At 36.7% G+C, this 25,828-nt stretch overlaps 5 protein-coding genes across 7 annotated transcripts; 2 read left to right on the top strand and 3 right to left on the bottom strand.

The window, feature by feature from the left end:
• Positions 1 to 4: 4 nt before the first annotated feature.
• Positions 5 to 3,327, bottom strand: LOC108662602 (transcription termination factor MTEF18, mitochondrial-like). 2 transcript variants are annotated; one of them, XR_001928521.2, is made up of 2 exons: positions 3,096 to 3,327; positions 5 to 621 (listed from the first exon to the last, which is right to left on the bottom strand). XR_001928521.2 is itself a non-coding variant. In XM_007024809.3 (2 exons), exon 1 carries the CDS (start codon positions 2,937 to 2,939, stop codon positions 1,158 to 1,160), a length of 1,782 nt encoding a protein of 593 aa, XP_007024871.3. In that variant the 5' UTR covers positions 2,940 to 3,306; the 3' UTR covers positions 5 to 621. The 2 variants fall into 2 exon arrangements, 1 of the variants encoding a protein (XP_007024871.3); XM_007024809.3 differs by having other exon boundaries at positions 1,158 to 3,306.
• Positions 3,328 to 6,960: 3,633 nt separating this feature from the next.
• LOC18596377 (uncharacterized) lies at positions 6,961 to 11,514 on the top strand. Of its 2 annotated transcripts, none has more exons than XM_088807021.1 (9): positions 6,961 to 7,519; positions 8,049 to 8,251; positions 8,481 to 8,569; positions 8,655 to 8,793; positions 9,250 to 9,324; positions 9,824 to 9,945; positions 10,018 to 10,093; positions 10,431 to 10,490; positions 11,166 to 11,514. In XM_088807021.1, the coding sequence occupies exons 2-9, from the start codon at positions 8,111 to 8,113 to the stop codon at positions 11,292 to 11,294; spliced, it is 831 nt and encodes a 276-aa protein (XP_088663147.1). In that variant the 5' UTR covers positions 6,961 to 7,519; positions 8,049 to 8,110; the 3' UTR covers positions 11,295 to 11,514. The 2 variants fall into 2 exon arrangements, with proteins under 2 accessions (XP_088663147.1, XP_017979470.2); XM_018123981.2 differs by having other exon boundaries at positions 6,962 to 7,519; positions 8,043 to 8,251.
• Positions 11,515 to 15,231: 3,717 nt separating this feature from the next.
• On the top strand, positions 15,232 to 17,037 carry LOC108662541 (Eukaryotic aspartyl protease family protein). The gene has a single exon (XM_018123052.2). The coding sequence runs from the start codon at positions 15,243 to 15,245 to the stop codon at positions 16,677 to 16,679; it is 1,437 nt and encodes a 478-aa protein (XP_017978541.2). The 5' UTR covers positions 15,232 to 15,242; the 3' UTR covers positions 16,680 to 17,037.
• A 1,120-nt stretch (positions 17,038 to 18,157) lies between these two features.
• On the bottom strand, positions 18,158 to 21,145 carry LOC18596376 (ras-related protein RABF2b). Its single transcript, XM_088807492.1, has 7 exons — positions 20,859 to 21,145; positions 20,087 to 20,164; positions 19,823 to 19,990; positions 19,045 to 19,093; positions 18,833 to 18,910; positions 18,581 to 18,670; positions 18,158 to 18,500 (listed from the first exon to the last, which is right to left on the bottom strand). Exons 1-7 carry the CDS (start codon positions 20,895 to 20,897, stop codon positions 18,400 to 18,402), a joined length of 603 nt encoding a protein of 200 aa, XP_088663618.1. The 5' UTR covers positions 20,898 to 21,145; the 3' UTR covers positions 18,158 to 18,399.
• A 2,435-nt stretch (positions 21,146 to 23,580) lies between these two features.
• On the bottom strand, positions 23,581 to 25,337 carry LOC18596375 (uncharacterized). The gene is made up of 2 exons (XM_018122554.2): positions 24,611 to 25,337; positions 23,581 to 24,197 (listed from the first exon to the last, which is right to left on the bottom strand). The coding sequence occupies exons 1-2, from the start codon at positions 25,299 to 25,301 to the stop codon at positions 23,851 to 23,853; spliced, it is 1,038 nt and encodes a 345-aa protein (XP_017978043.2). The 5' UTR covers positions 25,302 to 25,337; the 3' UTR covers positions 23,581 to 23,850.
• Between the last annotated feature and the right edge of the window lie 491 nt (positions 25,338 to 25,828).

Here is a 25,828-nt window from a genome sequence, read left to right as displayed (position 1 = left end):
AATCTGGCACGCAAAAGGACAGCTGAAACTAGAGCATTTAAGCTTTTACACAGTAGCATGATGGGACGTTGATGGGGGATCAATAACCCCAATAACCCATAACTAATTAGTAACTAAACCAACGTTTGCCTGGTTAAGCTTCAAAGGGTGGAACTGAGTTGGTAATCAAATGGCTGGAGATGTGTCGATCACTTCCAAAACATTGCATGATGACCTGCAAAAGAGACTTCTGCGCCTTGAAAACAGCATTGGACCCCTCTGACCAATGATCATTATATGGTTGTTCTGGTAAATATGAGATGGATCGGCGCTATCTTCCTGATTGATCAGAAGTGCTAGATAAGTTCATTGAGGATGATCTTCCTGATTTGTTTTACGTTGAGGAAAAAGAGGATATTCAGGGGTCATTTGACAAGGACAAGGCTGAGTTTAACTGCACTAATTTGTCTTCATCGTCATCATCCCCCTGATCCTTAAAGACGTGTAGATGACAAGCTTACAAAATATTGAAGGAGCGTTGGTTTTCTACGAAGCTGACGATGTCCATACATGAAAACTAACCCTGTAGAATATCCCTGGGAAGTAAAGCTAGCTCCGCGACCAATGTTATGTCAAATATACCTGTTATGTAAGTGAAGATATAACAGATTATTTCTATATCCCAAAGATAATTACGCTATCATGATGATCATTCAGGCAAAATCACAGGAAAAGATCGAGTGTCAATGATGGAGCCTGAATATAATGGACTCCGAAACTTCAATCTTACATTATCTGAAATATGAACTCGAATTTTTTTGTGAGCACATTGCATGCCGCATGACAAACTTAGCTCTGAAATGTTGCACCATTTTCTTTTTCTTGAATGAAAACAGGAGAGAACATTTTCTCCCAAGTTAGGAATTTCTTTCACTAAAAAAGGAAGAATTTTTTGCCATAGCAGGTGCAGAAACGAAGAAAAACAAAAACCCAAAAGAACCCCTACCAAATCAGCCCTATGTTACTAGCCTGCCTTAAAAGAGTATCAACTAAAAACTGATTCCATAGATGACAAAAAAAATTTATACTATGTGTATATCAAACTCCACATGTATCCTACATTCATCAATTTCTAAGGCATAAAATACAATGAGTACAAAGAAAGAATGGAATTTAACCTAAATTGAATGTAATGATTTCTTTAGAGTCTCCCATTTGGCTGGACCTTCGGGATGGACATCTACGAAATATTTTACAAATCGTGCATCTGAACAGGCAAGGACTGTGCTCAAGGACAACATGGGCTTGGCTGCTCCTCTTTCCCTTAGCCACACATACATCGAAAATCTGCGACTAATTCTTTCCATATCATAACACAAATATGCTGGAAATGCCACTACAGATTCAAGTGGATAGCCTAACCAGTTTTTTAAGCAGTCAATTTTCTTCTCAATTACATCCTTTGACTGGTTAAGCACCATTGGAGCATGTCTAATTAGGTTTTTGACAACATTACAGTCCAAACCAGCACATACCAGGCAATCAAACCTCTCCTGCAATTGATCCCCTCTGCCTCGGAACTGTTTCAATGCTTTCAACATCTCATCTGAGTTTTCCAGATAACCCAATCTCAACAAGAATGTTGTCTTCTCTAGATATTTACTTGTATCTTTTGAAGCTACCTGCCCACTGCTTAGGACCTTTGATTTAGAAGCCAAACTGAACCATTTCAGTGGATCTTCCTTTATAATTAGGCATAATTCTTCTTTCTCAACATTTAACTCCCTACAAACTGTTTTAGGGCCTTTCAGAGAACATGAACCCATAAGTTCCACATGCCTAGATACAATGTGTGCAATATCTTCGGTATCCATTGCAATATCAAACAAGAAATCCAATGCCTTAAAAAGATTTTTGGTGCACTTAACTGACAAGATATGCGGATTCTGCATAAACAAGGAATGAACCTCATTCATCCTTAGACCTAATTTGATTAAGCGGCCAAATAGTACATAAACCTTCTTCCCTGAACCTTCAAACAACAACGCAGGATTTGTTTTAAATAAATTACCTAACTGCTCCTCATTATAACCCACTCTATCAAGAAAATTCAACATGTCCAGCATCCTACCCCAATCATACATGCCCTTACCTGAAAGGTACCCTCCAATGTCATCATTCTTGATCCCCAATACTTTCAATCTCTCAAGAGCCCCAGCAAATTCAGCATCAACACCACCAACCAAAAGAGACGGACAACAACTAACAAGCTTTATAACTGTTGGTTTGCTGAGACCCAAATTCTCATAAGCCTGAAGCTTCAAAGCCAATACTCCATAATCATATCCAAAAATCTCCCTGGCCACTTTATACATCTTACCCATCTTACTACGAGGAATCCCATAATCACATAAAACATGAAAATTGTCGAGCATGACACTATCATCCCTCAAAAACATCAAGCGCTGAGGAACAAGAGTCGATACCTCTGAAGGGCTCAAACCCAAGCTCTCAAAAAATGGTTCAAACTCATTAACAGGATTGAACCTAAGGAATTTAGTTAAAGACTTTGCCACATCTTTCTCAGGATCAATCTTGGACAACAAATTTTGAAGAAAATGATGTGAGTTCTTGCTAATATGCTCAGCATCCATGAACCTAAAGCTCCTAGTAGAATGTAAGTAATCAAATAGAACAACCTGAGCCTCAGTTTTAGCCGCCCGTGAGATACGGCTAGCGAAACCAGAACTTGATGATCGTATGGAATCAGCCAGAGATGCTTTTGGTCTAAAGACAAGTCTAGAACTCCTAAAGTATCTAACACGGAGTGAAACAGAACATAGGTTGTGAACAACATCGGATTTCTCATAGACAATAGGAGACAAAACAACAAACTTGTCCAAATGGGTAATCATTTTAGACAACTTACAAATCCGCCTACGTATTCTGCCCATAAACATAGCCAGATAAAGATAAAAAGACACAAGATTTGAAAACGGTTTTTTCAGAGAACCAACAGAAAATATTTGCGGTTATATCATGTTAAAGCTTAAATGAAAGTAAAGAACATGAAAAAGAGAAGTCGGTGGGCTACCGTGTTGATTGGGGTTGCTAACCTGATTCAGGGGTTTATCACCAAACAAGCTTCTTCAGGTCATGTAGAACAACAATAGAGGAAGAATGGGGTTTTTTGAGAATATCATCCAGTGTTTTTATGGAAATTTTGAGCTCTGTTTTGCCATTTGATAAAATCCTACATTAGGGTTTAACTCCTAAGCCAACGATCACACATATTCATTTCTATGTTAGTATCATACTAGTAATTGAATTGACTAAAAATTGCAAATGAAAAGCAGATTCGAAAGAGATGCATAATCGGGGGCTAGGGCCTTGGAGCCTATATTGCAGGTCAGTCCAAACTGTCAGCAGCCCTTGAAAAGGAGCCCATTAAAACTTCATTATGAAGTTTTAACCCAAGCCCAATTTAACAGACTGGTTTGGTTTTTAAGGTAAGCTGGTATGAGTGGTCTGTGATCTTAATCCAGACCATGTTTATCCATAATTAATGAATGGGAAAGAGAGAGGATCTTCATAGTTTTTTTTTTCTCCGCCAAAATATGGATTTTATTAATAAACTGCATAAAGTAGTAATAGGATATTTATAGGTTTGTGGAAGCCTACTGATTATGGCAGGCAGCTAAATTTCTATCAAATTAAAATCACTATTTAGAGACAAAGAAAACCGTATATCAGTGAGTAGTTGAATACAACTCCCTCATATAAGTTTTTTCACAATTCTTTAATTAAGATTTATATATATATATATTTATTTATTTATTTCTCTAACAGTAATAGTAGTGTCACGGTCTTAACGTGAACCCATGTAAATATCACATCATAGAAATACACTCTCAACAGATCAAGTCATAAGTCACACATCAAAGAGAAACTTTTAGTGGGAAGCTAAGGAATAATGTCATGGTCTTGGAAGGAGCCATAAATCCCATATTGGTTGTGTATTAGAGTGAATCTCACATAAGTCAGAGGTGCTTTTTGCCAAAACAGTAATACTTTAAAAGAGTTGATGTAGATCATGACAGCTGGTATCAGAGTAGATTTTGATATACTAGTAATGTGTCATTGAGGTCAATGGGTCAAAATGGATAATATCTCATAAAAGTTAGTGTGGATCGTGATAATTGGTATCAAATTAGACTTTGGAGTACTAACAATGTGTCACTAAAGATAGTGGGTCAAAATCAAAACGGATAATACCTCATAAGGGGTTTGTGTGGATTATAAGAGTTGATGTGGATCGTGACAATTGGTATTAGAACTAGTAATGTATCACTAAGGATAATGGTGCGAACAATACCTCATAAGGGTTAGTGTGGTCAGTACATCAAAGTGGACAATATCTCATAGGGGTTGATATGGATTGTGATAATTGGTATCAAAACGGACTTTGTATACTAACAATGTGTCACTGAGAACAGTGAGCCAAAACGGATAATTCATTATAGATGTTGGTGTGGATCGTGACAATTGGTATTAGAGCAGACTTTGAATACTAGTAGTGTGTCACTAAAGACAGTGGAACAAACAATACCTCATAGGGTTATAGTAGATCATGACAGTTGGTATCAAAGTAGACTTTGTGGTACTAGCAATGTGTCGTAGACAACAGTGGATCCTTCCCAACGTGGAACCATGTGAATCCCACATGGAAGGATGTCATGGTCATTTAAAGGTTCACACCACCTTCAACTTGTGAAACTCTTTTTGTGAGACGAAATCATAAGATCAATGGACCAAAATCGATAATACCTTACAAAAAATGATGTGGACCGTGACATGAAACACCTACCAAATCATCAATCTCATATAATCAAAAACAAAAATCAATTGCCATCACAATCAATTGCCATCCCAAATATTGAAGAGTTGAAGGCTTAAGTTCATGATAAAAGAATTCAATGTAGAATTTGTAAATTCTTTTCTCTCTTTTCTAACATAATCCATGCAAGGATAAAAACATGAAAACAGGTTTTTGGTTAATTGATGGCCTAAAGTTTCTTCATTGTTCTTCGGTTTTACAAATAAACTTAGTAAAGGAAAACGTAACAGCTTGGAGATGCGAGTGGTTTGGATTCCAAATGCGAAAAAGACATGAGTAGGTTGAGCAAGTCAGATGCTTCTTGTTTATTGTTAAAGAACGAGAAAAACATGTGTAAGAGTTATTATTGCACTCTCCTAACTAATGCAGAGAGTTGCTCAGCCATGGAAGATCTGCATGCCAAAAAGCACAAAGGGATGGTCTGCTCCATCATAATTATCATTAACTCGTGGAACTCGTTTTCCACACCATGCTGCATAAGATTTCCCTTAGGTGCTTTTTTCAACAAGACTGCAGTAATCTCATGTAAAACGTAAATGGAGAATGTTCTTGACTCTCTCGTCCTGTTTTACTAACTCAAACTTGAGTGCATGCTCCCAATTCTATTCCACCACACAACATTTAATCAGCTCGGGGACTCCATTTCTCAGTCTTGGAATCATTTGGTTTCAAACACCCTGATTGCATCTTACAGATCAAGTTTGAAGGTTGAGGTCTCTCAATTATACAGTTTTAACGTATTTACGTTAATTTTAGTGAATTTTATTCTTATGTTTTTATTAAAAATTGATTTAAGGATAACTAAATTTAATTTATGTATTAATTTCAATTACATGGTAACATAACATGTTAACATAAACTTTTTTTATCACGTGACTTATATTAATATAAATAATTTTAGAATTTAAAAATATTATTTAAAAATAATTAAAAGTGAAATTGGATAGAAAATTTAAATCTTAGGTTGAAGGTCTAGGCATAGTATATATCCTCTTCAAAATGTTATCTTCAATGATGCCACATGAAGTGCCTTACCAAATTGGTTGGAAACCTAAGGGGGACCAAGAAAGCTTGATTTATACTTTTACACCCCCACTCTTACAATCAACAAAATGTGGATGCAATTGCAAAAAAAAAGTTTCTGCAAAATCATTTTAGAAATCTATTTCTTAATTATAAGATTTAAATTCACATCATCCACTTAATAAATGGTTGCAATATCAAATCAAAACAACTATTTTTCATAAAAAAAAAATGGCAAACTTCTCTCAGTTGAAGAAATCTCTGTATGAGGCAATATTTGCAAATGTAGAGTCCCTATTCTCTTGGACTTGTGCAAATGTAGAGTCCCTATTCTCTTCATCCCTTGCTAATTGCCCTACACCTTGATGCATCAAATGATTACGCCCCAATACCAAGCACCAACCATTCCCCCCCCCCCATAACACAACCACACCACACTAGCAGATGGGGTAATTATATGGTGTGGATTTAATAAGAACCTACAAAGTCATATGCATTTTGGCTCATAGCATTTATGTTGAGTTTGGTACTCTCTTTATAAAAATTGCTACAAGTAGAGTGGATTATAAATATTTCGAATAGCAAAACTTAAATTTGAATAAAAAAATTAAAAATCTCATCATACTTCAAATGCCAAACTTCCCTTTATTTGGTAAGAAATGGATATATGAAATGAAGAATAACAAGAAACTTCCTGGTTTATCCAACCAATCATGTAAGTGGCATAACCCAAAAAAGTAAAGTGGCACCAAAATACAAATGAGATGATGGGTTGGATAGAAATCCTAAATTGGAACTACAATGGTTTTGTTTTTTTGTCTTAATTATTTAATTCAATAGCAATGTTAAAGTTCATCACCATTAGAACTTAGATACATACTTAGAAGACATGAAATTGAATGGTGTAATTTATGAGAGCAAAATCCAAAATCCCACATCACCCAAAAACAAGAGTCACACGTTTCCCATTTTTTTTTTTTTCTACCTCCCAACCTTACCAGGATGAGTGCCCCAAAACCAACCAAAGAACTACACCCGAAGGAATAATGGTCCAATCCCATCAGCCCACGTATCCACAGATCCCACTGCCCTTGCCTTCTTCGGTCCCTCCCTTAATTTTTCATATCCCTATGGTTTAGTTATTTAAAAACCCTTCATTTATTGAGTTAGTTGGAGATTCGAAGTACTCTTTCCAATTGATTAAACCTTACGGTTGGTGCACATTATTTTTTTTTTTCTCTTTTGTATCCAAATGATAATAGCATTTCGGCAATTCCCTTCTTTTCACCCTATATTTTGAGCCTTCTCTTTCATGGGTTGTTTGTTGCCCTTTACATCCATTGAAAAGCTTTGGTTTTTGCATTGATTCCCATTTTTTTTTATTTGTCATTTTGTCAAGTACCCATTTGGTTGTGCTCCTTGTTTTGGGTTTTAAAGTTTTCTTCTTTTTGGGTCTCAGGCATTGATTAGCTTTGGTTTTTCTTCAAGCACCCATATTTTTTTTTCTGGTCCTTGGTTTGAGGTTCCTCTTTACTTCTTCCTTTTCTCCCTTTAAATATACCTACCTGCATTTGTTTTGATTGCATGGTTGGTTCTTCAAATATGTAGGCCATGATTATGGTAAGCACATATGTCTCATTTCTAAAGCTTCTTTGCTTCTGTCATGTTACATTTGATTACCTAATGTTGCTTTTCATCCCATTGTAATCTTGGTGTTTTCCTCATGGATCACTTCAAATTTCAATGCTTTTCATTATAAATGCATTTGCTTATCTGAAATGACAATATTTGTTTGTATTCAGTCCTCAAATCTTAACTATTAGTATTTGCTTTCTTCATTTTAATTAAGCTTTCAGAGTTTTGGTTGGTTCTTGTTTGCTTCAACTTGACTAAATTGAAGTTGTCTTTTAAATGGAGAAGATTTTATACCTGATTTTTCTTGGAATAGGATGGATTTGATATCTATTTTGATTATTTATCTCCTTGGAGTGTTTGCTTGTAGACTATATGGTTGATGCAGAATCAAATGTCAAAACTTCCTCCATATCTATTTTTCTTCTTTAGAACTTTTATTCTAAAATTGACATGTTTGAAGGTTTTCTTTCTTTTTTTTCCTGACTACCTTTTTGTATTTGTTATGGAGTTGGAGAATGAAGGATTGATTAAACTAGGGGAATTCTCTTGCTACTAAGGTTATTTTGAGATTGCAATATGACGGCAGTGCCTAAACAGAGAGTTATGGCTATTAAGTCTTACCACAGTCAGGCTCAGATGTTGGTTAAGAACTACTTATTGGCAGATCCCTTCATTCCATACACTTCCATCCTTGGTGGCATTCTTGCTTGCAAAGTGGTATACTGATTTTTTCCCCCTAGTAAATATGTTTTACTTTTGAATTCAGGATCATTGAATCCTAAGGCAGGATGTTTCCTTATACCCTTTAATGAAGCTTGCAGGAATGAATTTACATATTTTAAGCTAAATCATAAGTCTTTATTTTGATAATGTTATGTGATTACATGGGTGCTTTTCCCTTGGTCTCCTTTATTGATTCAGTTTACATGTTTTTCCCATCCCTCAGGCCTATGATCTTACCCAGTTAATCAGCAACTTTTACATCAAGACTTACCCCAGTCTAACTAAAATTCAACGAGTAGAGTGGAACAATCGGTTAGTATAGTGCATGATCTGGTTTATTTTTACGCTTCTGTTATTATGTTCATTCTCTCATTGGTCATTAACATATTCTTGGCAGTGGCATCTCTACAATTCATGCCATTTTTGTATCCGCTTTGTCATTGTACTTCGTTTTCTGGTCGGATCTCTTTTCTGACCAACAGCTTGCTGGTCTTGTTGTCTTCCGAAGCTCACCACTCTCTACTTTCGGATTAGGGGTAAGTTTTGAACATCTTCTTATGTGATCTTGAAGAGGTTCAACCATGTATCTGTGGAAAATTTATCTGTTGAGTCTATAGAGTCTCAACTTTGAACTAGTTTCCATGTTCTATGCTTATTTAATGAGGCATCACTATGTCCTATGTATATGCTTATGCTATCTCTGGTTTTCATCTCATTCCTTAGGTGAGATATGCTTATAGTGTTTTTGAAGAAGAAAGTTTCTTTTATCTTTTTCACCTTTTGAATGAAGTGATTAGCATATTTTTAGAACAAACTGCATAATGGCAACCAGAAGGGACATCCCTTCCTTTTTCTCTTTTTCGCTCAAAACATGCTTCTCACCTTTATAGATGTTCACAGCTTCTTCGATCACTTTCTTGGATAAATTATTAGGTATCAACTTTTGGTATCAATCTTAGGACTTTTTAAATTAATGTTACAATATTTTACAGGTTTCTGTTGGATACTTCCTTTTGGATCTTGGAATGATTTTGTGGTTATATCCCTCTTTAGGTGGAATGGAATATGTAAGTGTATTCTCTATAACAAAAACACTCTGGCTCACATGTTATTTTTTTGTTTATTTGTTATTGTGAGGAATGTTGGTAACAGTTCAACTGTTGGCATTGTCCTAAACATTTGAATGACACCTGCAACATCCTTGTAAGCTGAATCTTTAAAGGCTCAGCTATTTTCCTTACACCATTTAACTTACAACAAATCCATTTTGGTTCATTAACATATATTTTTTTGGGATTATGGTTCATTTACTGACTATGCAATAGCAAGCATGCAAGCATAGGGTAGTTAGGCTTCTAGATCCAAGGTTTTAATTTAATTAAATTTTGGAACAACTTTGACTAGTGTCTTTTTCATGTTGAGTAGAGTTGAATCTGCATAAAACTGGTAACTGTTTAAAAGCACAGTAGGTCACATATTATAAGGTGTTGCATGCTTAAAGTGCATATGTCGTGGAGTATATGCAATCTAAGCAATGAATAATAAGATACTAGCATCTGATTGCAGGTTATCCATCACTCAGTTTCTGGAATTGCAGTGGCATATGCGATGTTTACTGGAGAAGCACAGCTTTACACATACATGGTTCTTATATCTGAGGTGACAACTCCAGAGATTAATATGAGATGGTAAGTTCTTACTAGTTAGGTTTTTATTTGTTGAAATTCTGATTGTAACCATCTCATTCTTCTGTGATGAAGGTATCTTGATACAGCTGGCATGAAGAGGTCCAGCGCATATCTCATTAATGGTGTTGTCATCTTTTTTGCTTGGCTGGTGAGCGAAACTTTTCTTAAGCTTTCATTATAAGATGGACATGTGTTGTTAAATATTACACCATAAAACCTGTGCCATAGAAAGAATAGGGAAGCGAAGGGGAAGAAAGGTTGCATTGATATTTAAATGTGGATGGCCAATGGCCATCAAAACTAGCTGACTGAAGTTTCTCCATCACTTAGAAACTTTCTTGAGGATACTGCATATCTTTGTGAGAGTAAAGAAGGGAAGTTCCTAAGTTTTTTTTTTTTTTTCATTGCTGTTTTTAATTTTTAATAAGTTCCTTTTCCTTGAACTTTAAACCTTTTCTAGGAGCTGAAGTAAATTTGAATTGCAGATTGCAAGAGTTCTGCTGTTTGGCTACATGTTCTACCATGTGTACTTGCATTATGATCAGGTAAACTCACCTTCCTGATTTCCACCTTTAACTGAATATTTATGTTGTCTTCAACTAGTTTGCTGCATTGACTAATATTTGCTGTGCTTCCATATCTTTTTTTCACGAATTGGTTTTTGTTAATATCTGCTTGTTGCTAAGAGTAGTGTCTGGAAGAGACAAATAGCATTGAAAGTAGGAATCTATCATTTGTTTATTCAACAAAATTTCCAAATTTCCAGTGGCTATTGTTTCCAGCTTTGCTGCAACCTCTTTTTTCCTTGCCCATCTTTCTTTTCTTTCTTTTTTTTTTTAAATTCTCCTTATCTTTCTTGTTTGCACCAAAGAATTGCTGAGTGTCATTAATTATTTAATAATTTACGAATTACGACTTCCAAGTATTGTGTATACTTCATCCCATAAAATGTTCAAGTAATATTTTAAAGCGTGGGTCTTATACATATCAGTCTTTAGTTTTCTTTTCATCCTGAAATTTACCTTCTTTTTTGGTTCTGTTTCGTATTTATTCTATAAGCCTGCTACTCTCTTGTAGATTGATCCTGTACTTCCTGCAGTACCAAACTGTTTAGAAATTCCATGTCCAAACAATATACTATTTGAACAGATCCGGCATCACTGATTGCTTTGCTATAAGTTTGTTGGTATAAATCTGTTCTGACTTGTTTGGCTCAGCAGGTGATCCAGATGCATACCATTGGTTATGTCTTGGTTTTTGGGGTGCCATCAGTATTAGCTACCATGAACTTGATGTGGTTTGGGAAAATTGTTAAAGGTTTGGTGAAGACTTTAGCAAAGAGGCAATAACGGATACCAGAGGAAGTAGACATGAATCGAATATCTTCTGATATTGTTCTGTCAAAGCTTTGTATATTTTTCTACTTCTGCAATGTATAAATGATAGAGAAAAGGTCAAAATCTGAGTACCAAAGAAAAATGAATCTGATCTGATTTTTTCCAGTTGCTGGAGATAGACATTGCTGTAAATTGTTCCAATTTAATATACTATTTCAGTAATTACTTCAAATGTCTGGTTCAGAGTTGTCTTATGCTCGGTCTGTACACCATATCTTGCAATTTTTTTGGCTTTTATGAATGTAAGTTACTTCTAAAGATTTCTAAGGACAAGTAATGTTTTAAAGCAAAATGCCGATACCTACCTATCAGCTAAGTCATATTCATTCTGCATGGAGCAAATTCAATCTTTCTGCACTAAGATCAGAATCAATGTACTTATGATGAAGTGGTGGCGATTAATATATGTGCTTTGTTATTGTTTATAGTATTAGTGGAGAATTTCTCGTTTAAAGTTAAAGATGCTCCTGCATACAATAGAGTAATCCGAAAGACAAAAAAGTGTTTGATCTTTTCCACTCCATTGGCCCAAAACTGACCATCTTTTTAAACCAACCAATCTCGCGCTTGTTGACAACAAATCAACAATTCCAATATAACCCATGTTCATGATCCCTTTCTTGTCTATAGCCACAAGGCAGTAAACTCTCTCAATCATTATTCTAGTTGATATTGATCAAGAGAAAAAAAACCTTGTTCAAGTGCATGTGGGTGCTAAACATGCTTGCAGTATCACACTACAAAAATGGGTGCTAAACTCTGCTGGTTGATGTTCACATTACTTCATTTAGCATATTGAGGATTCTCTGATTGACACCACAACCACGAAAATACTATTCTTCAGAAATGTTTCTTTATATGGGGTGCTTCTGCATATGTCACTTGATTCACCAAAATAGTCTATCAGAATGGACAATGCAATTCGCCAGAAATATTCATCTCTAGCACCAAAGACAGGAAAACATAATTGTCATGCATAAATCCCTTTCCTCTACAGTTTTGTTCTTTTCACTTATTTGGTTTATTTGTTTCGCTATGATACTAATTGAATTCTAAACCCTTCTACCTCCAGTGGAATGTACTTGTATCAACATTGATTGATAAAACACCAAAACCAAAAGCCATGTCAGCAATGATCTGCATGGGACAGCAGTAACCTTGATACTTACCAGCAAGAAGGAAATAGCCTAATTGTATCAACATTTTTCTTCTTAATTTGTTCATAGAACCACCATTGCAGAAAGTGGTTTTATTCTGAGATTAAGCAAACTCAGACCTTGAGGCCTAACTGAGCATTATATTTTTAGCTGATCATATATATATATATATATTGATCAAGCAATCAAGCCCTTAACGGCTTGCTTATGTTAAAATGGAGACGTCATTGACCAAACAAAACACTCAACTGAAGTGATCTAAAAACAGATATTTAACAAGTAACTTGGGAAGAAGTACACAGGAAATTTCTTTGGTCGTAACATGTTGAAGCTTCTGCAACTCCTTTCATTAACAAGTAATTAACACAACTGAACTAGGCAAACAGGCAATGATTTGGTGGCTACAACAAGTCATATTGTTCTCGACGTTTCTGCTAAAGACTAGATAAGGGGTTGGCAGAAATGAGATGGATTCTTTATTAAGAACATATCGCAGCTGAGATTTGTTCACAAGATATCAAAGGTTGGTTTATCAATTATTCTATACAAAAAAGCACCTTTGCATCTGTATATTTTTCCATAGTCCGTTAAGATTAAGCCCCAATGCCCCATGCCTTTTACCTACTCTGTAATGCTTAATGACGCAGAAGATGCGTTAGGACAAATCTTGAACATCATTTTAATTTTCTCTACTTTTGGTACCAGAAACTAACCTGGCATGCGAATGCTTTTGCGCAGCTCTTCTTTCTGTTTTGTCTCTCTCCCTCTTTTTTTCTGTTTTAGGTTCGCTTCCTTTTCCTTATAATTAGATCAAAAGAAATATACAATGAAGAAAAATAAGTTAAATTGGACAAGTATATGTATAGCTAGGAAGCTTTCAATTCATATGCCTCCTTGACTTGTTGTAGTCTTCCATTCTTAATTTCAGCACAAATGTGTTCAACTGATCAGGCTTCAAAAGTGATGAATTAATCCAAGTGACCAAACAAACAGCATATCCACATATATAAATCTGACAGGATCAGTACAGTAACTAAAAGAAAAAATATATATACTTTTGAAGCTCTTTAATGCATTACTTTGCTGTAAGAATTCCATTAAAAAGTCGAAAAAAAGACAAAGTGCAAGCAGTTAAGATACTTGCAATATTAAAAAAGAAAAAAAGACGAAGTTCTTTAGTATTTGCAGTCTCACAGAGGAGCTGCAGGGCATTGTTTTTAAATCTTTAACATCTGACAACAAACTAACTTCTTAATTATAATAATCTGGCAAGTACATTCACGAGTTGTAGTCCTAACTAAAAGAATAAATGTCTTTGGAAGTGGTCCGATATTGTAATCCAACATCATTTATGAGTAAAATACAAAAAAACCTCCCCTCAAAATATGCCTTAAGTACACTTAAACCCCTTTTGTTGCAAAATGATCATCAGTTGACTAACAGTAGTGGATTGCAAGTGGGAGAAACAATGCATTTTGAAATAAGATATGGGCCAAGTGTAGTTTAGGTATGTTTTCAAGGGGTTTGTGTACTTTACTAAATGTAGTGATGTATAGTTAATTAGTTTTGCCAAATGAAGTAAAAGGCATGCGAGAATTTTGTGTTAGAATTATATGCGATTCTCATGCGACAATTGTGTTGCCACACATAGACGCTGGAGTTTATGGATTTTCGCGTCAAATCCATGGCATTGCCTGCAGAAAAGAAGGATTTGGTCCAAAGATTGTTCCTGTTAATTTTACAGAAATTTCAATCTCCTAAAGCCGCATTCAACCTTTTGGCGTAGTCCGATTAAGTATCATGCAGGCCACTATCTCTCTCCGTTGATTCTGTGAGACTTGCCAATGGCTCTATCCAAGGCGAAACTTAAAAGTTAGAAAGGCAATGCTGCGGGGATTTCTGCTGCTGTCTTCACTCCCATTATAATATTATCACAACGGTAGAACTAAATTAAATCTCCTTTTACAACTACTTTTGAATCAAATTGGAGACAGAGATGAAATTTTCTAAGCCATTCTTCGAGTAGAGATTAATTACAAAGGTTTTTTTTAAGGACATCATCGTCTGAAAGATTACAGAAGAAGAGGTTTTGAAACTGATCATATCGTAACTTATGGCTCTGCTACACAGAAGTATTGGAGCAAAGAAAATCCCATATTCTAAGCATCTTAAAGGGGTTTAGCACATGCTTCCACAAAAAAGGCATGCCTTTCTGATGAAAATGTTTTCTTCTAAACAGCAGTTGTGTTCAGTGATTAGCAAAGTAACTACGCATGATGCGTGCTCGCCACTATAATCATCGTTAAGTTTTAAGACATAATATTCCATGGAAGCTCCTGCTTCACATGAAACTGAAACATGGGTTCCTCTTTGTTTTGCTTGAATCAGAAGACAAAACTTTGATACCATATATAAACGTATTATAATATTTGGCATGCGCACTTCAACTAGCTTCAAAGGGGATTTTGTTTGCAGTACCCTCTGATTATCCATTCAGCGAGCGCCGCTTGCCGTCCATTTCTACTTCAACTAATGTCATGCAGAAATTATAATTCATGGACATGTTGGTGGGAATAAATGTGGATCACGCGCACTCCACGTTCAAAATCCTATTCATATTGTTTTGTTCATGCAAGTTCTGTTATAACCTAATTTCAGCCATAAATTAATCAAGGTTTTCCATCTATAAATACCTTCTTTCGATCGATGCAATTCATCTCAGAACACAAATAAACAGTTTCCAATGGCAACATCTTACTCCATCATCACCACCATTCTTTTCCTCCTACTCATTGCATTCTTCAATCTCAATCAAACCCTAGCTGGGAATAGAAACCCTAATTCAGTCGTTCTTGGTCTTAAACGTTCTAGCACTTCCTTTCCTATACCTAAAGCCTCCAAACACTCAAGAAAGAGACTTTCAGAAGTATCAGATATGGTTGAGCAATTGAGGGCAGTTAGAGATGGATATTTGATAACTTTAAATATAGGAACACCTGCACAGGTCATTCAAGTTTACATGGATACTGGGAGTGACCTGACTTGGGTTCCTTGTGGCAATATATCTTTTGATTGCCTGGATTGTGATGACTATAGGAACAATAAGTTAATGGGTACTTTCTCCCCTTCTCATTCTTCTTCAGCTGTTAGAGACTCCTGCGGCAGCTCTTTTTGCATTGACATCCATAGCTCTGATAACTCTTTTGATCCATGCATTGAGGCTGGATGTTCATTAAGTACCCTACTCAAAGCCACCTGTTCAAGGCCCTGTCCTTCCTTCGCCTATACCTATGGTGAAGGAGGGCTAGTCACAGGGGCACTCACCAGGGATAACCTTAGGGTTCATGGTAGTAGCCCTGAAATCACTAGGGACATTCCCAGGTTTTCTTTCGGTTGTGTCGGCTCTACTTATCGAGAGCCTATTGGCATTGCAGGGTTTGGTAAGGGTGTACTTTCTGTACCCTCACAGTTAGGGTTCCTCCAAAAAGGCTTTTCTCACTGCTTCTTAGCCTTTAAGTATGCCAACAATCCGAATATTTCAAGCCCATTATTCATGGGAGATGTTGCTATATCTTCCAATGACAATTTGCAGTTCACCCCAATGCTGAAGAGTCCCATGTTCCCCAACTACTACTACATTGGTCTAGAGGCCATAACTGTAGGCAATATTAGTTCCGCTGAAGTCCCTTTAAACTTGAGAGAGTTTGATTCACAAGGCAATGGGGGTATGTTGATTGATTCAGGAACCACTTACACTCACCTCCCAGAGCCATTCTATTCACAACTTCTCTCAATGCTCCAATCAGTGGTGACCTATCCTCGAGCCACAGATGTAGAAACGCGAACAGGATTTGATCTCTGTTATAGAGTTCCATGTCCAAATAACAGATTTACAAATGATCCTTTCCCTGCAATCACTTTCCATTTCTTGAACAATGTAAGTCTTGTTCTGCCCCAAGCTAACTACTTCTATGCCATGAGTGCTCCAAGTAACTCAACTGGGGTGAAATGCCTACTGTTCCAAAGCATGGATGATGGTAATTATGGACCAGCCGGGGTATTCGGGAACTTCCAACAGCAAAACGTGAAAGTTGTCTATGACTTGGAGAAAGAGAGAATTGGGTTTCAACCAATGGACTGTGCTGCGGGCGCAGCCTCTCAGGGACTTCACAAGAACTGATTTCAGTGGTAGTTAATGGTAGTTCTTGGTGTTAGCCTATGGTGCATCATTTGGCCCACACAATAATGAGGCATGACAGTTTCTACATTTGAATAATGTGTTGTAGCTGCAGCTTTTTTATTTTTGCTGAAGTTAGTTTGTACTTGATAATCAGTCCTGTACAAACTAGATTTTGATGCTGTAAGGTTTTGGAATTATCAAGATAAACGAGCTGGTGTTATTCTTATTGCTTACCTACAAGGAAACAAATTATGGTGGAGCAAGTTTTTATGAAGTATATTATCAGAGTAATGGGTGTGATGAGGATGATGTAGTGTTGCACATGCCAAAAGAGCATAAGGAATGAACATCTTAAAATTGGTGGAATCTTGAGCAACTTAGAGATCATGGGATTCTTTTTCTACTTCTATGTTTCGCACGATAATATTGATGTCTTTTGTTTATCATGCAATCAATCATTGGTATTGACCTAGAGATACATTTTTAAAAGAAGCTTAATTCGTCCTCTACTCAGTCTGCTACTTGTCCTTAACTAACATAAGTCCAAGCATAAAATTAAAGCTTCATCTTGCCAGCTAGAAATCCAATCCACGATCATGGAAGATGGAGGTTTTTTTTTTTTAATTTTTTTGTATCAGATATGCCAAATAACATGAATTTGGATTTTGATTACGCCATCAAACAATTTGTTAATATAAGGTTTCGTTAAGTTCACCAACTATGTCTAAAATAAGCAAAACAGAACTTAAATAAGCGAGAAGCATGGCTTGGCTAGAAAAATGGAAACTAGGAACTGAAAAGCTCACCTATAATATCCGGAATGAAGAGTATTCAAAAGCTTTGCCTTCCATTTTCCCCCCACAGTGAGTTGAACAGGAGAATTATTATAGTATCTAATAATACTAATAACTTTTAGACTTTACTCGTAAACCATAACTATCACTAGAGCAGAGATCGATCTTTAGGAATGGAATCCAACATCTAAAAAATTGGGTCTCAACTCAACAGAAGCATAGGCTTCTAAATAGATTTACCCAGGTTGAAACTTCAGAGTTACAATGGCGAGGGAAGAATAAAAATGGTCATGTTGAAATTGGTTGATCGGTGTTCTTTTGCATCTTCCGGTAAGTGCTAGGTCTACAACAAGCTTTAAAATATTCACTTCAGGAATATGAAGCCCCACCCTTTAAATGCCTGCAGGAAGATTTTGTACTGCTTTAAAGCAGAGGAAATAAAAATGGAAAAGTTCCAACGTCCCTGCGCATAACAAGGCCACAGAATCTACTCCTAAGCATCTTAATAGCTACCAGCAGCACAAGAAGCAGCATTCTTAGCGTCTTTCACTAAATACAAAAAACTGAATGAGCCCAAACCCGGCCGGGTGCGCCCCAGCTGCTAAGTTAAGGAGTATAGGTCATTCCCAAGACCCCAGGATCCAGATGGTAATTCAGTATATCGTTACCAAGCAATACAGTCTCTTCACAATTAACACCGGAAATGGCATTTTTTATTTTAACATGTAGGTTACACTATGGAAGTGAAACATACCATTACCACACTTAATTTACAAGAAAAACCAATCTCCATCGCAATTAATGGGTCTGGACGACATGCATGTACAGTTCTGAATGAACAAGGTAAAGTAAGGAAGATAAAACTTTGCTTTGTGGAGAGCATTACAAGTGCTACTTAGAAGTTTCAGGCAGGCAACAACCACCGCCTAAGAGCAACAAGATGCACTTGCTGTCCGTTCTGCAGGTCTATCCATGAGAACCATTCCAGCAGGATTTTGTGCTGGCTGCACTCGAGGCAATCTTTTAGCTATACAAAATAAAATCAGTCAATTGCCAATTCAATAAACAAATAATGCATGCTTTTTGGAAACTTAACAAATAAGATACCTATTTCATAGAAAATGTCATTGACATTGGATGCAGTCTTTGCAGAAGTTTCCATGAAGAAAAGGCCATTCTCCTGAGCATAGGTTTGTGCTTCCTGAATCACCAAGGAGAATAATAAGTCAAATTGACATTTGTATGTAGGTTGAAGTCAAAATAAACTTGAACCATGTCTATTTGACCTTTTACCATCTCAAAGAGAGATATAATGTTTAAATTTGAAAGCAAAAGAGATATGAAGTAAAAATTGATAACTTGCCTCAGCTGCCACCTTCCTTGCATCTAGTAAATCAGCTTTGTTCCCAGCAAGGGCCATAACCATATTAGGGTTGCCTTCACAGGAAAAGGAAAAGAAGGAAGTTAACATCAAACATTAGAATTCCATTACTCATAGACTTAAATAAACATGTCACAAGGATAAAAATAAGAACAATAAACTAAACATTTATGATCAGCAAAAATACTACCTTGTGCTTGAAGTTCTTGGACCCATTTTTTGGCTCTCTCAAATGATGCCTACAAAATAAGAACTCTATTACTATTCTTTTAGATACTAAATGTCACTCCACATCTCTACTAAATTTCAACAAAAGGAATATTACTGTTTTAAGCTTCAAACTAAAACAAAATTTAACCCTGAGTTTTTAAAATCTTAATAATAAGTGTCAGCTTCGATGAGTTGGCGAGTTCTAATACTGTATAGAATTATGCACTAAAAATGCCTCAACTATAAATCCTTTTCACAGACCCCCGCCCCTTCCTTTTTTTTTCCTTCTCTTGCAATAAGAGCAACTTTACATACAGAAGAGGAAACCAATTGAACAAAAGTATTTAAAAGGAAAGAATGGGAGGGGGGGAAGGGGAGACAGACCAATGTTAACAAATTTACACTAAGTCCAGGAGAATCTTATGTTTCCTTCAACGGACAACCTTCATATTTGAGATCCCTCTAAGCGAAATCATAGCATGACTAACATGATTCTGGAGAAGATACTCCAGTAGTTTTGATTAAGGCATCAACCAGACAAGATTTAAGTAAAACTTACAGTTGCAAACATCATAAAATTAGATTCATAGAAAGCTTGCCTTGAGAACAGTAATGTTTAGTGAATTTTAACTAAGCATTACATGTTCCCAAAGTTTTGATGCTTCATCTCCCAGCTTCACATTTTGGGCAATAGGCAGTTTAGTTTTCACAAGACCAAAACACATAGAGAAGACAATGGTTTGCCATAATGAACTTACTTGATTTGTTATATCATACACAATGATTGCAGCTGCAGCTCCTCTGTAGTACATTGGTGCCAAGCTATGGTATCGCTCTTGACCAGCTGTATCCCAAATCTCAAACTTTACAGTTGCATCATTCACAGCCAACGTCTGGGAGAAAAAAGCTGCACCTATGGTTGATTCCTACATCATTATAAGATAAATGTCAAGTTATGTATTCCTAAGTGAGATTTTGAATCAATAATGTTCTAACTCACAAAAATCCATAACAGCACCAACCTGAAATTCGACAAATTGTCCTTTAACAAAGCGCAACACAAGACTAGACTTCCCAGCTCCAACATCCCCAAGTAGTACCTGAATAAAAAAATAAATGTTAACAACCGCTACATGGAAGAAAAACACCAGTTCAAAGTTCAAACCAAAGGCCCAACGCAACTTTCTGATATAAACACAACAATTAAGTGATCAAATTCTAGACATGTTTTGCTGCACCATGGCAAATGAAAATATATATATAACGCCAAAAAGATGCAACCGCAAAGTTTAAGGTCTCTAATTAGAACACATGAATACTAGTCGAACCTAATACAATAAAGTAGTTGATACGATATCAACATAATATCCACTATAAGAACAACAATAAATCCCAAAGAAATTAGCATGAATCTAAGCATAAACTCGCAAGTAAGACAAAGTCAAAATTTTAACAAAACCTCTACGTTATAAACAACCTAAATCAGCTGCCTAAAAAGAGAGAGAAAAAAGGAGAATAAAACAAGAAAATTAACTTTGAGGATCAAAGCAAAACCCACATGACTCGATCGGCTCTAAAACAAACCAACAAAATCGAAACAATATTCTCCAAAAATAAGCCAAACCCTTATCACAATTCACATAAAAAAAAAAACATGCATCATCCACCAAGAGCCAGATCAGAATTCAGCATCTAAACCCGGCCCCAAGCACAAATTACAAAACACTCGAAAAAAGGACTATCTTAGGGAACAAAAGCAGGGTTTAAGATCAAGAGAGAAAGAGAGAAACTGACCAATTTAGCATTAATGTTCTTGTTTCCAGAGGTGGCCATGAGATCCTCTGTAATCAGATTTATGTTCCGAACAAAAACAGATCTAGGAAAATTATATGTATTAATTAAAAAGAAAATTGAGAGTTGTGGCTTGTTGGAGGCGTTGACGAAGAAAGAGGGTGTAAAAGCAAAAGGGTAAAGGCAAAGGGAAGGATCCTCCTCAACCCTCAAACCAAACTATACTCTCTCTCCCTCTCTTACAATGTCTTAGCCCAAACTCGAAAGCGATCGCTATTCTATTTTTCCTCTTCGTTGGAATTGCGTTTCATTCTTTTATAGTCTCTCTTACTTTTATTTCGTCACTATTCCACGTGGCAACAGCTGAGCCATTATCTTTTGTGTTTTTGCCCACCTGCTCTTTGCCGTAGCCCAAGATTAAGCTCCATTGTTGAATGACTCTTAACAAGCTTGGGCTTTGTCAATACAATTTCAGAATTCAAGACTTTTAGGGCCCATAAGCCATTGGGCATTTGAGCCCCTAATAAGAAGAACTCCTCCACCACACTCTGAGAAACCAGGGTTCACCAACACTAGCCCAAGAAAATGAAGGATTTGAAAACCAAAACATCTCCCAACATGTGCATTTCCATATAAACCAGGCAACAAACATAAAAACATAAGACAGGCCATGGGACCTCATTCTGCTAATAATGTGCAGAAACATCAAGTTCTGAACTCAAACCTTTCATGAATTTTCCAGACATGTTTCCCCAACAATAGAACAAATCTTAACAGAAAACTGTGACAACTTCCAACTAGTGAATAATTGGTTTGTATTATGTAACTTCTCATTAGGAGTAATTAGTGAAGAATCAAAATTTTAGCTGTTGATGATTTTCATGCATAGTTGATCCCGAGTTCTCAAATTCAGCAGCAAAGCTTCTCAATGCTCTTCATTTGGATGTTAAAAGCCTTTGAATCCCATATCAAGGTGCTTGGGAACAGTGCATGACACTGCTTCTGCCTACTAAGTTTTACAGATGAAAATAAATTTTCTAATCTCTAGAGTCTAAAGACAAGACTTCTAAGGTTTTCTTAGGGCAAGCATTCTTTATATGAGCATGCTCTAAAGGTAAAGCTGATATTCTGTGCACCATGGCTAGAAATGTTGATGTTCTTGAGGATTCTTATTCCCTTTTTTTACCCGATCTTTTTTCTTAGTATGCTCTGTCAGATCAGAACAAAGCATTTTTGGAACAAGCAAGAAGCAAGCAGATTTGGCCTTTTACCTGGAGTCTCAACACAAAGATGGCTCTAGTAGTTATAGTTGTTTTTCTTTTATTGTTCAATAAGGCATCTTTGAAAGGTCATGGTCCTCCATTTCGAATTCATGTTGGGCATCAATGGGTCCTCCCTGCCAATCAGTTGCATTTTACTTCTCAAGTATATATTTATATTACACAAACAAATGTCTACTGTGCAACAACTATTATCAGGTCTTATGGGGTTAGCCAAGTCTGCAAGTAAATGTCATAGTACTATCCTTACTGTTACTTTAATTTCGAATTCTGAAAACATTAGACATTTCAGTCAGAAACAAAACTTGAGTATTGAGAATTTACTTGCTTGTATTAAGAGGAGAAAAATAATGAAAGTAATATGCAGATTTTAGGAGTTTAGACCCTTAAGAATGTGCAGGCAGAGCAATTTTATATTCATCCTGAGAGAAGAAAAGGAGACAAAACACAGAGGGAAGAAGGGGTTGTTGTCTTTTTGTGACAGTGTGGGGGCTGGGGAGAGAAAGGTAAAGCAGCAGTACCACTCTACCAAAAGAACAAAAAATGTGAAACAGTAAAAGTGTTGCAAATGGCCAAAATAGAGGGGGTGGTAAGATAGTAATTTGACTGACGATAGCACAGAAAAAAGGTGGCAAAAGCTGAAAATGCCCATTATATCCAGGCTCTCTATCATAACACTCTATAAAGGAAAAAGGCCAACTTTATTAGTACACAACCCTTTGTCAGAAAATTACAACCAAGCCTACCAAATTAGCCAATAATGATCCTCTCTTCCTTTCTCTCTCACTCTGAATTCTCAGTGGAAAATAAAGAGAAAGAAAGAAAGGCCCAACTTTTGCCACAGGCCACCAGCCTTCTCAAGAGAATACAAGACTACCTCCAATAATAGCTCCAGAATGGCACTTTGGTAAATTTGTCAACCATTGGCATCCCTCAGGGTTCAGAGATCCATTGACTGGTCGCCTTTGACCAGTCCCAGAGAAGTACTGGTCACTGCCCAGTTGCTGCAACGTTTCTCTCACATTTCTACCTCATAAATGATAAGATGAGCAGCTCCCCTTGTTCCACTTCCCCACCATGGCATGTGTGATTCACACTCCAAACTCTGTAATGTGAAACGGATCCTTGGTTTCTTTTGCAAACAAGAAAGAGTGGGGTTGATATCCCTTACGTGGCACTAGATACTTTTGCGGAATCTCCATGTGCATTTTTTTGCAAAGGTGGTGTAACACTGCAAGTCCGTAACAAATTACGGCAACTTAATAAAAGTTGTAGAGTTTGTATCACAAGCTAGATGTCAAGCACTTATGGTGTGACCTACCACTTTAACTCATGTGATCAAGGATTTGGATGAAAAATATATCATTTTCTCACTCTATACATATAAAGTTTACCATCTGATCAACAAGAGAATTAATGTAATCCACATTCAAGCCATACCGTCCTTGAAGAAAAACCCAAATGCACAACAAGCTGCTTATGTTTCACTTTTGGTAGTATTACAACCAACCCTAGTTTGTGTTTAAACACTTGACATGAAAGAGATAAGAGTTTAAAGACATAATTAGAATGATCAATGAAAGTGAGTACAGCATAAAATTTAGATCACAAATGGGACTACCAATTACTATATACAACTACCAATGTGATTAATTAATCTCTCCCTGTCTTAGATATTAATGGATAGTTTTTCTTTTTTTTCATCAATAAGAGAATCACTTTGGAGCTGACTGGTTATTGTGGGAAGCCAGAGTGAGGATAGAATTAGCAAGCTTGTTAATGGCAGCAACCAGGCCATCAATGCCGTTTTTGTTGATCTCTGTCCTCGATTCCTCAATCTTGAGTCTTCTCTCATGCAAACTAACAAGATCTCTATGTCTTCTCTCCTCTCTTTCCTCACTAGCCTGGATGGCTTCTGCTATGATGGAAGCACTTTTAGAGATCGCAGTGCCCACTTCATTTGAGTTGTTTGCACTTGCAGTGCCACTGGTGCCTTCCCCATTACCTCCTGATCTTCTCCTTCTCTTTGCAGGTGAGTCGGAATACTCACTTGTATCAGAATCTGAGCTATCACACATCTCCAAAACATAAAAATATGGAACCAATGAAATCAATCAATACTAACTGAAAATTTATGACACATGATTACTACTATCAATAATTAGTGATGAAATCAGCCAACTCTCACCCCTTCCCAACAAAAATGAATACTACTCTTAAAAGGCACATTCAATCAGTGCATCATCAGAAACAGTAGTAGTTTCTAAAATGGCATACGAAAAGCATGGGAAGTAGTACATTAATATCGTAAAAGAGAGAAAATACAAACCCTTCAACATTACCATGGAGCAAATTTAAAGCAACCCTTGATGTATGGGCAAAGAAAGAATATTATTCACAAAATTGTTAGAAATATTATGATAAATAGTGAAAAAATGCGATATGAGCAAGGAAAAGGAAGAGAGAGAAGAGTACCTACTGTGGGCAATGGCTGAGCATAAGGAAGGGGAGATGGTTGCACAAGTGGTGCAGGAGCAGCTGTTGGCGGAGGCAGCGGCGGCAATGCTGGTAGAGGTAACGCAATTGCTGGAGGAATAGCAGCAGGAAGTTGGTGTTGCAATAGAGGAGGCAATGAAGGTTGCACACTAGTCATTGGTCTATCCATAACATAAGGTATGTTGGGATTGGGACCTGACTCACCAGCAGCCACCACCCTTTGAATTCCTTTCTTCTCCACCACCTCCTCCAAATGCTCATATATCTGGCGCAACATGTTACTGGGCAAGTTCTTTTCTTTTCTTGCATTCTTCTCCATCTCCCAATAAGATCCTTCGTTATTATTATTATTCCCTTCTGCTGTCTCAGCTGTTCTCCTTTGGTACTCTCTCACTTTCTTGTAGTCCCTCATGAGATTATCCCACTTGTCATTGCACTGGTTTTGGCTCCTCAAACACCCTTTTCTCCAACAATAATCTTCCACCCATTTCCATCTTAGCTCTGTTGGTTTGCTCCTCCCTTCACTGTCCCCACTTTTCTTCATTCTCCTCTCATCATCCATCTTCTTTGCCTCAATCAATACCATTGTTTCATTAACAGTCCAGTTTCCTTTCCTGTATTCCCTCATTACAATATTGTTACCACCTTGATCAGCCATCACCAAGTGCATGCGACACCCTAACAAAACATAGGTAGAGATGAGGGAGAAGGAGAGCTGGGGAGAAGCTGGAGCTATCTGATTAATGCTCAAGAAAAGGGAGCAGGATGAACCCTTTTTACAAGAGGAGCTTGAAAGAATGAAAACTTGGCCCCAGGGGGTCCAAAACTGAATACTTGCGACTTTTGCTCTCTTTTTGGAGACCTGATTTGATGTCGGGTAACAAAAGTAGTCAAATATCACAAGCTTGCTAATTGAGGCAAGAATTAATATGGGTTCTACCTAAAGCTAAAGATCAGTGCCTCAATAAACATCACTCTTTAAGACCAAAAAAAAAAATGGTCATCTTGTTTTCATGATTTTGGTGATTTCAAAGAGGAGAATTATGTTTGCTAATGTAAATGAAAATGGGGGAAGCAAGGCCAAGTTAAGCAGCTGCCTGTTTTGTTGTCACCATCTATCTCTTCTTTTTCCTCCACTTCAAACTTTCAACTCCTTTTTCGTGTGCCTGTGTTTTGGTTTGCACTCCCCCCCTTAAA

The sequence above is a fragment of the Theobroma cacao genome, chromosome 6, assembly GCF_053813885.1.
Source record: "Theobroma cacao isolate CCN51 chromosome 6, ASM5381388v1, whole genome shotgun sequence".
Taxonomy (NCBI): Eukaryota; Viridiplantae; Streptophyta; class Magnoliopsida; order Malvales; family Malvaceae; genus Theobroma; species Theobroma cacao.
Note: the sequence above shows the minus strand (reverse complement) of the source record. Positions and strands in the feature narration are given on the sequence as shown.

Excerpts from the sequence above, each read along its gene's own strand:
- LOC108662602 (XM_007024809.3), bottom strand. The coding sequence starts at position 2,939 with ATGTTTATGGGCAGAATACGTAGGCGGATTTGTAAGTTGTCTAAAATG.
- LOC18596376 (XM_088807492.1), bottom strand. The coding sequence starts at position 20,897 with ATGGCCACCTCTGGAAACAAGAACATTAATGCTAAATTG. Across the intron at positions 20,165-20,858 it reads AGAACATTAATGCTAAATTG|GTACTACTTGGGGATGTTGG; the intron begins GTCAGTTTCTCT and ends TTTTTTATTCAG. Across the intron at positions 18,671-18,832 it reads GAAGGTGGCAGCTGAGGCAA|CACAAACCTATGCTCAGGAG; the intron begins GTTATCAATTTT and ends TGATTCAGGAAG.
- LOC108662541 (XM_018123052.2), top strand. The coding sequence starts at position 15,243 with ATGGCAACATCTTACTCCATCATCACCACCATTCTTTTCCTCCTACTC.
- LOC18596375 (XM_018122554.2), bottom strand. The coding sequence starts at position 25,301 with ATGCACTTGGTGATGGCTGATCAAGGTGGTAACAATATTGTAATGAGG. Across the intron at positions 24,198-24,610 it reads TCAGCCATTGCCCACAGTAG|ATTCTGATACAAGTGAGTAT; the intron begins GTACTCTTCTCT and ends GTGATAGCTCAG.
- LOC18596377 (XM_088807021.1), top strand. The coding sequence starts at position 8,111 with ATGACGGCAGTGCCTAAACAGAGAGTTATGGCTATTAAGTCTTACCAC. Across the intron at positions 8,252-8,480 it reads GCATTCTTGCTTGCAAAGTG|GCCTATGATCTTACCCAGTT; the intron begins GTATACTGATTT and ends CCCATCCCTCAG. Across the intron at positions 10,094-10,430 it reads TCATCTTTTTTGCTTGGCTG|ATTGCAAGAGTTCTGCTGTT; the intron begins GTGAGCGAAACT and ends TTTGAATTGCAG.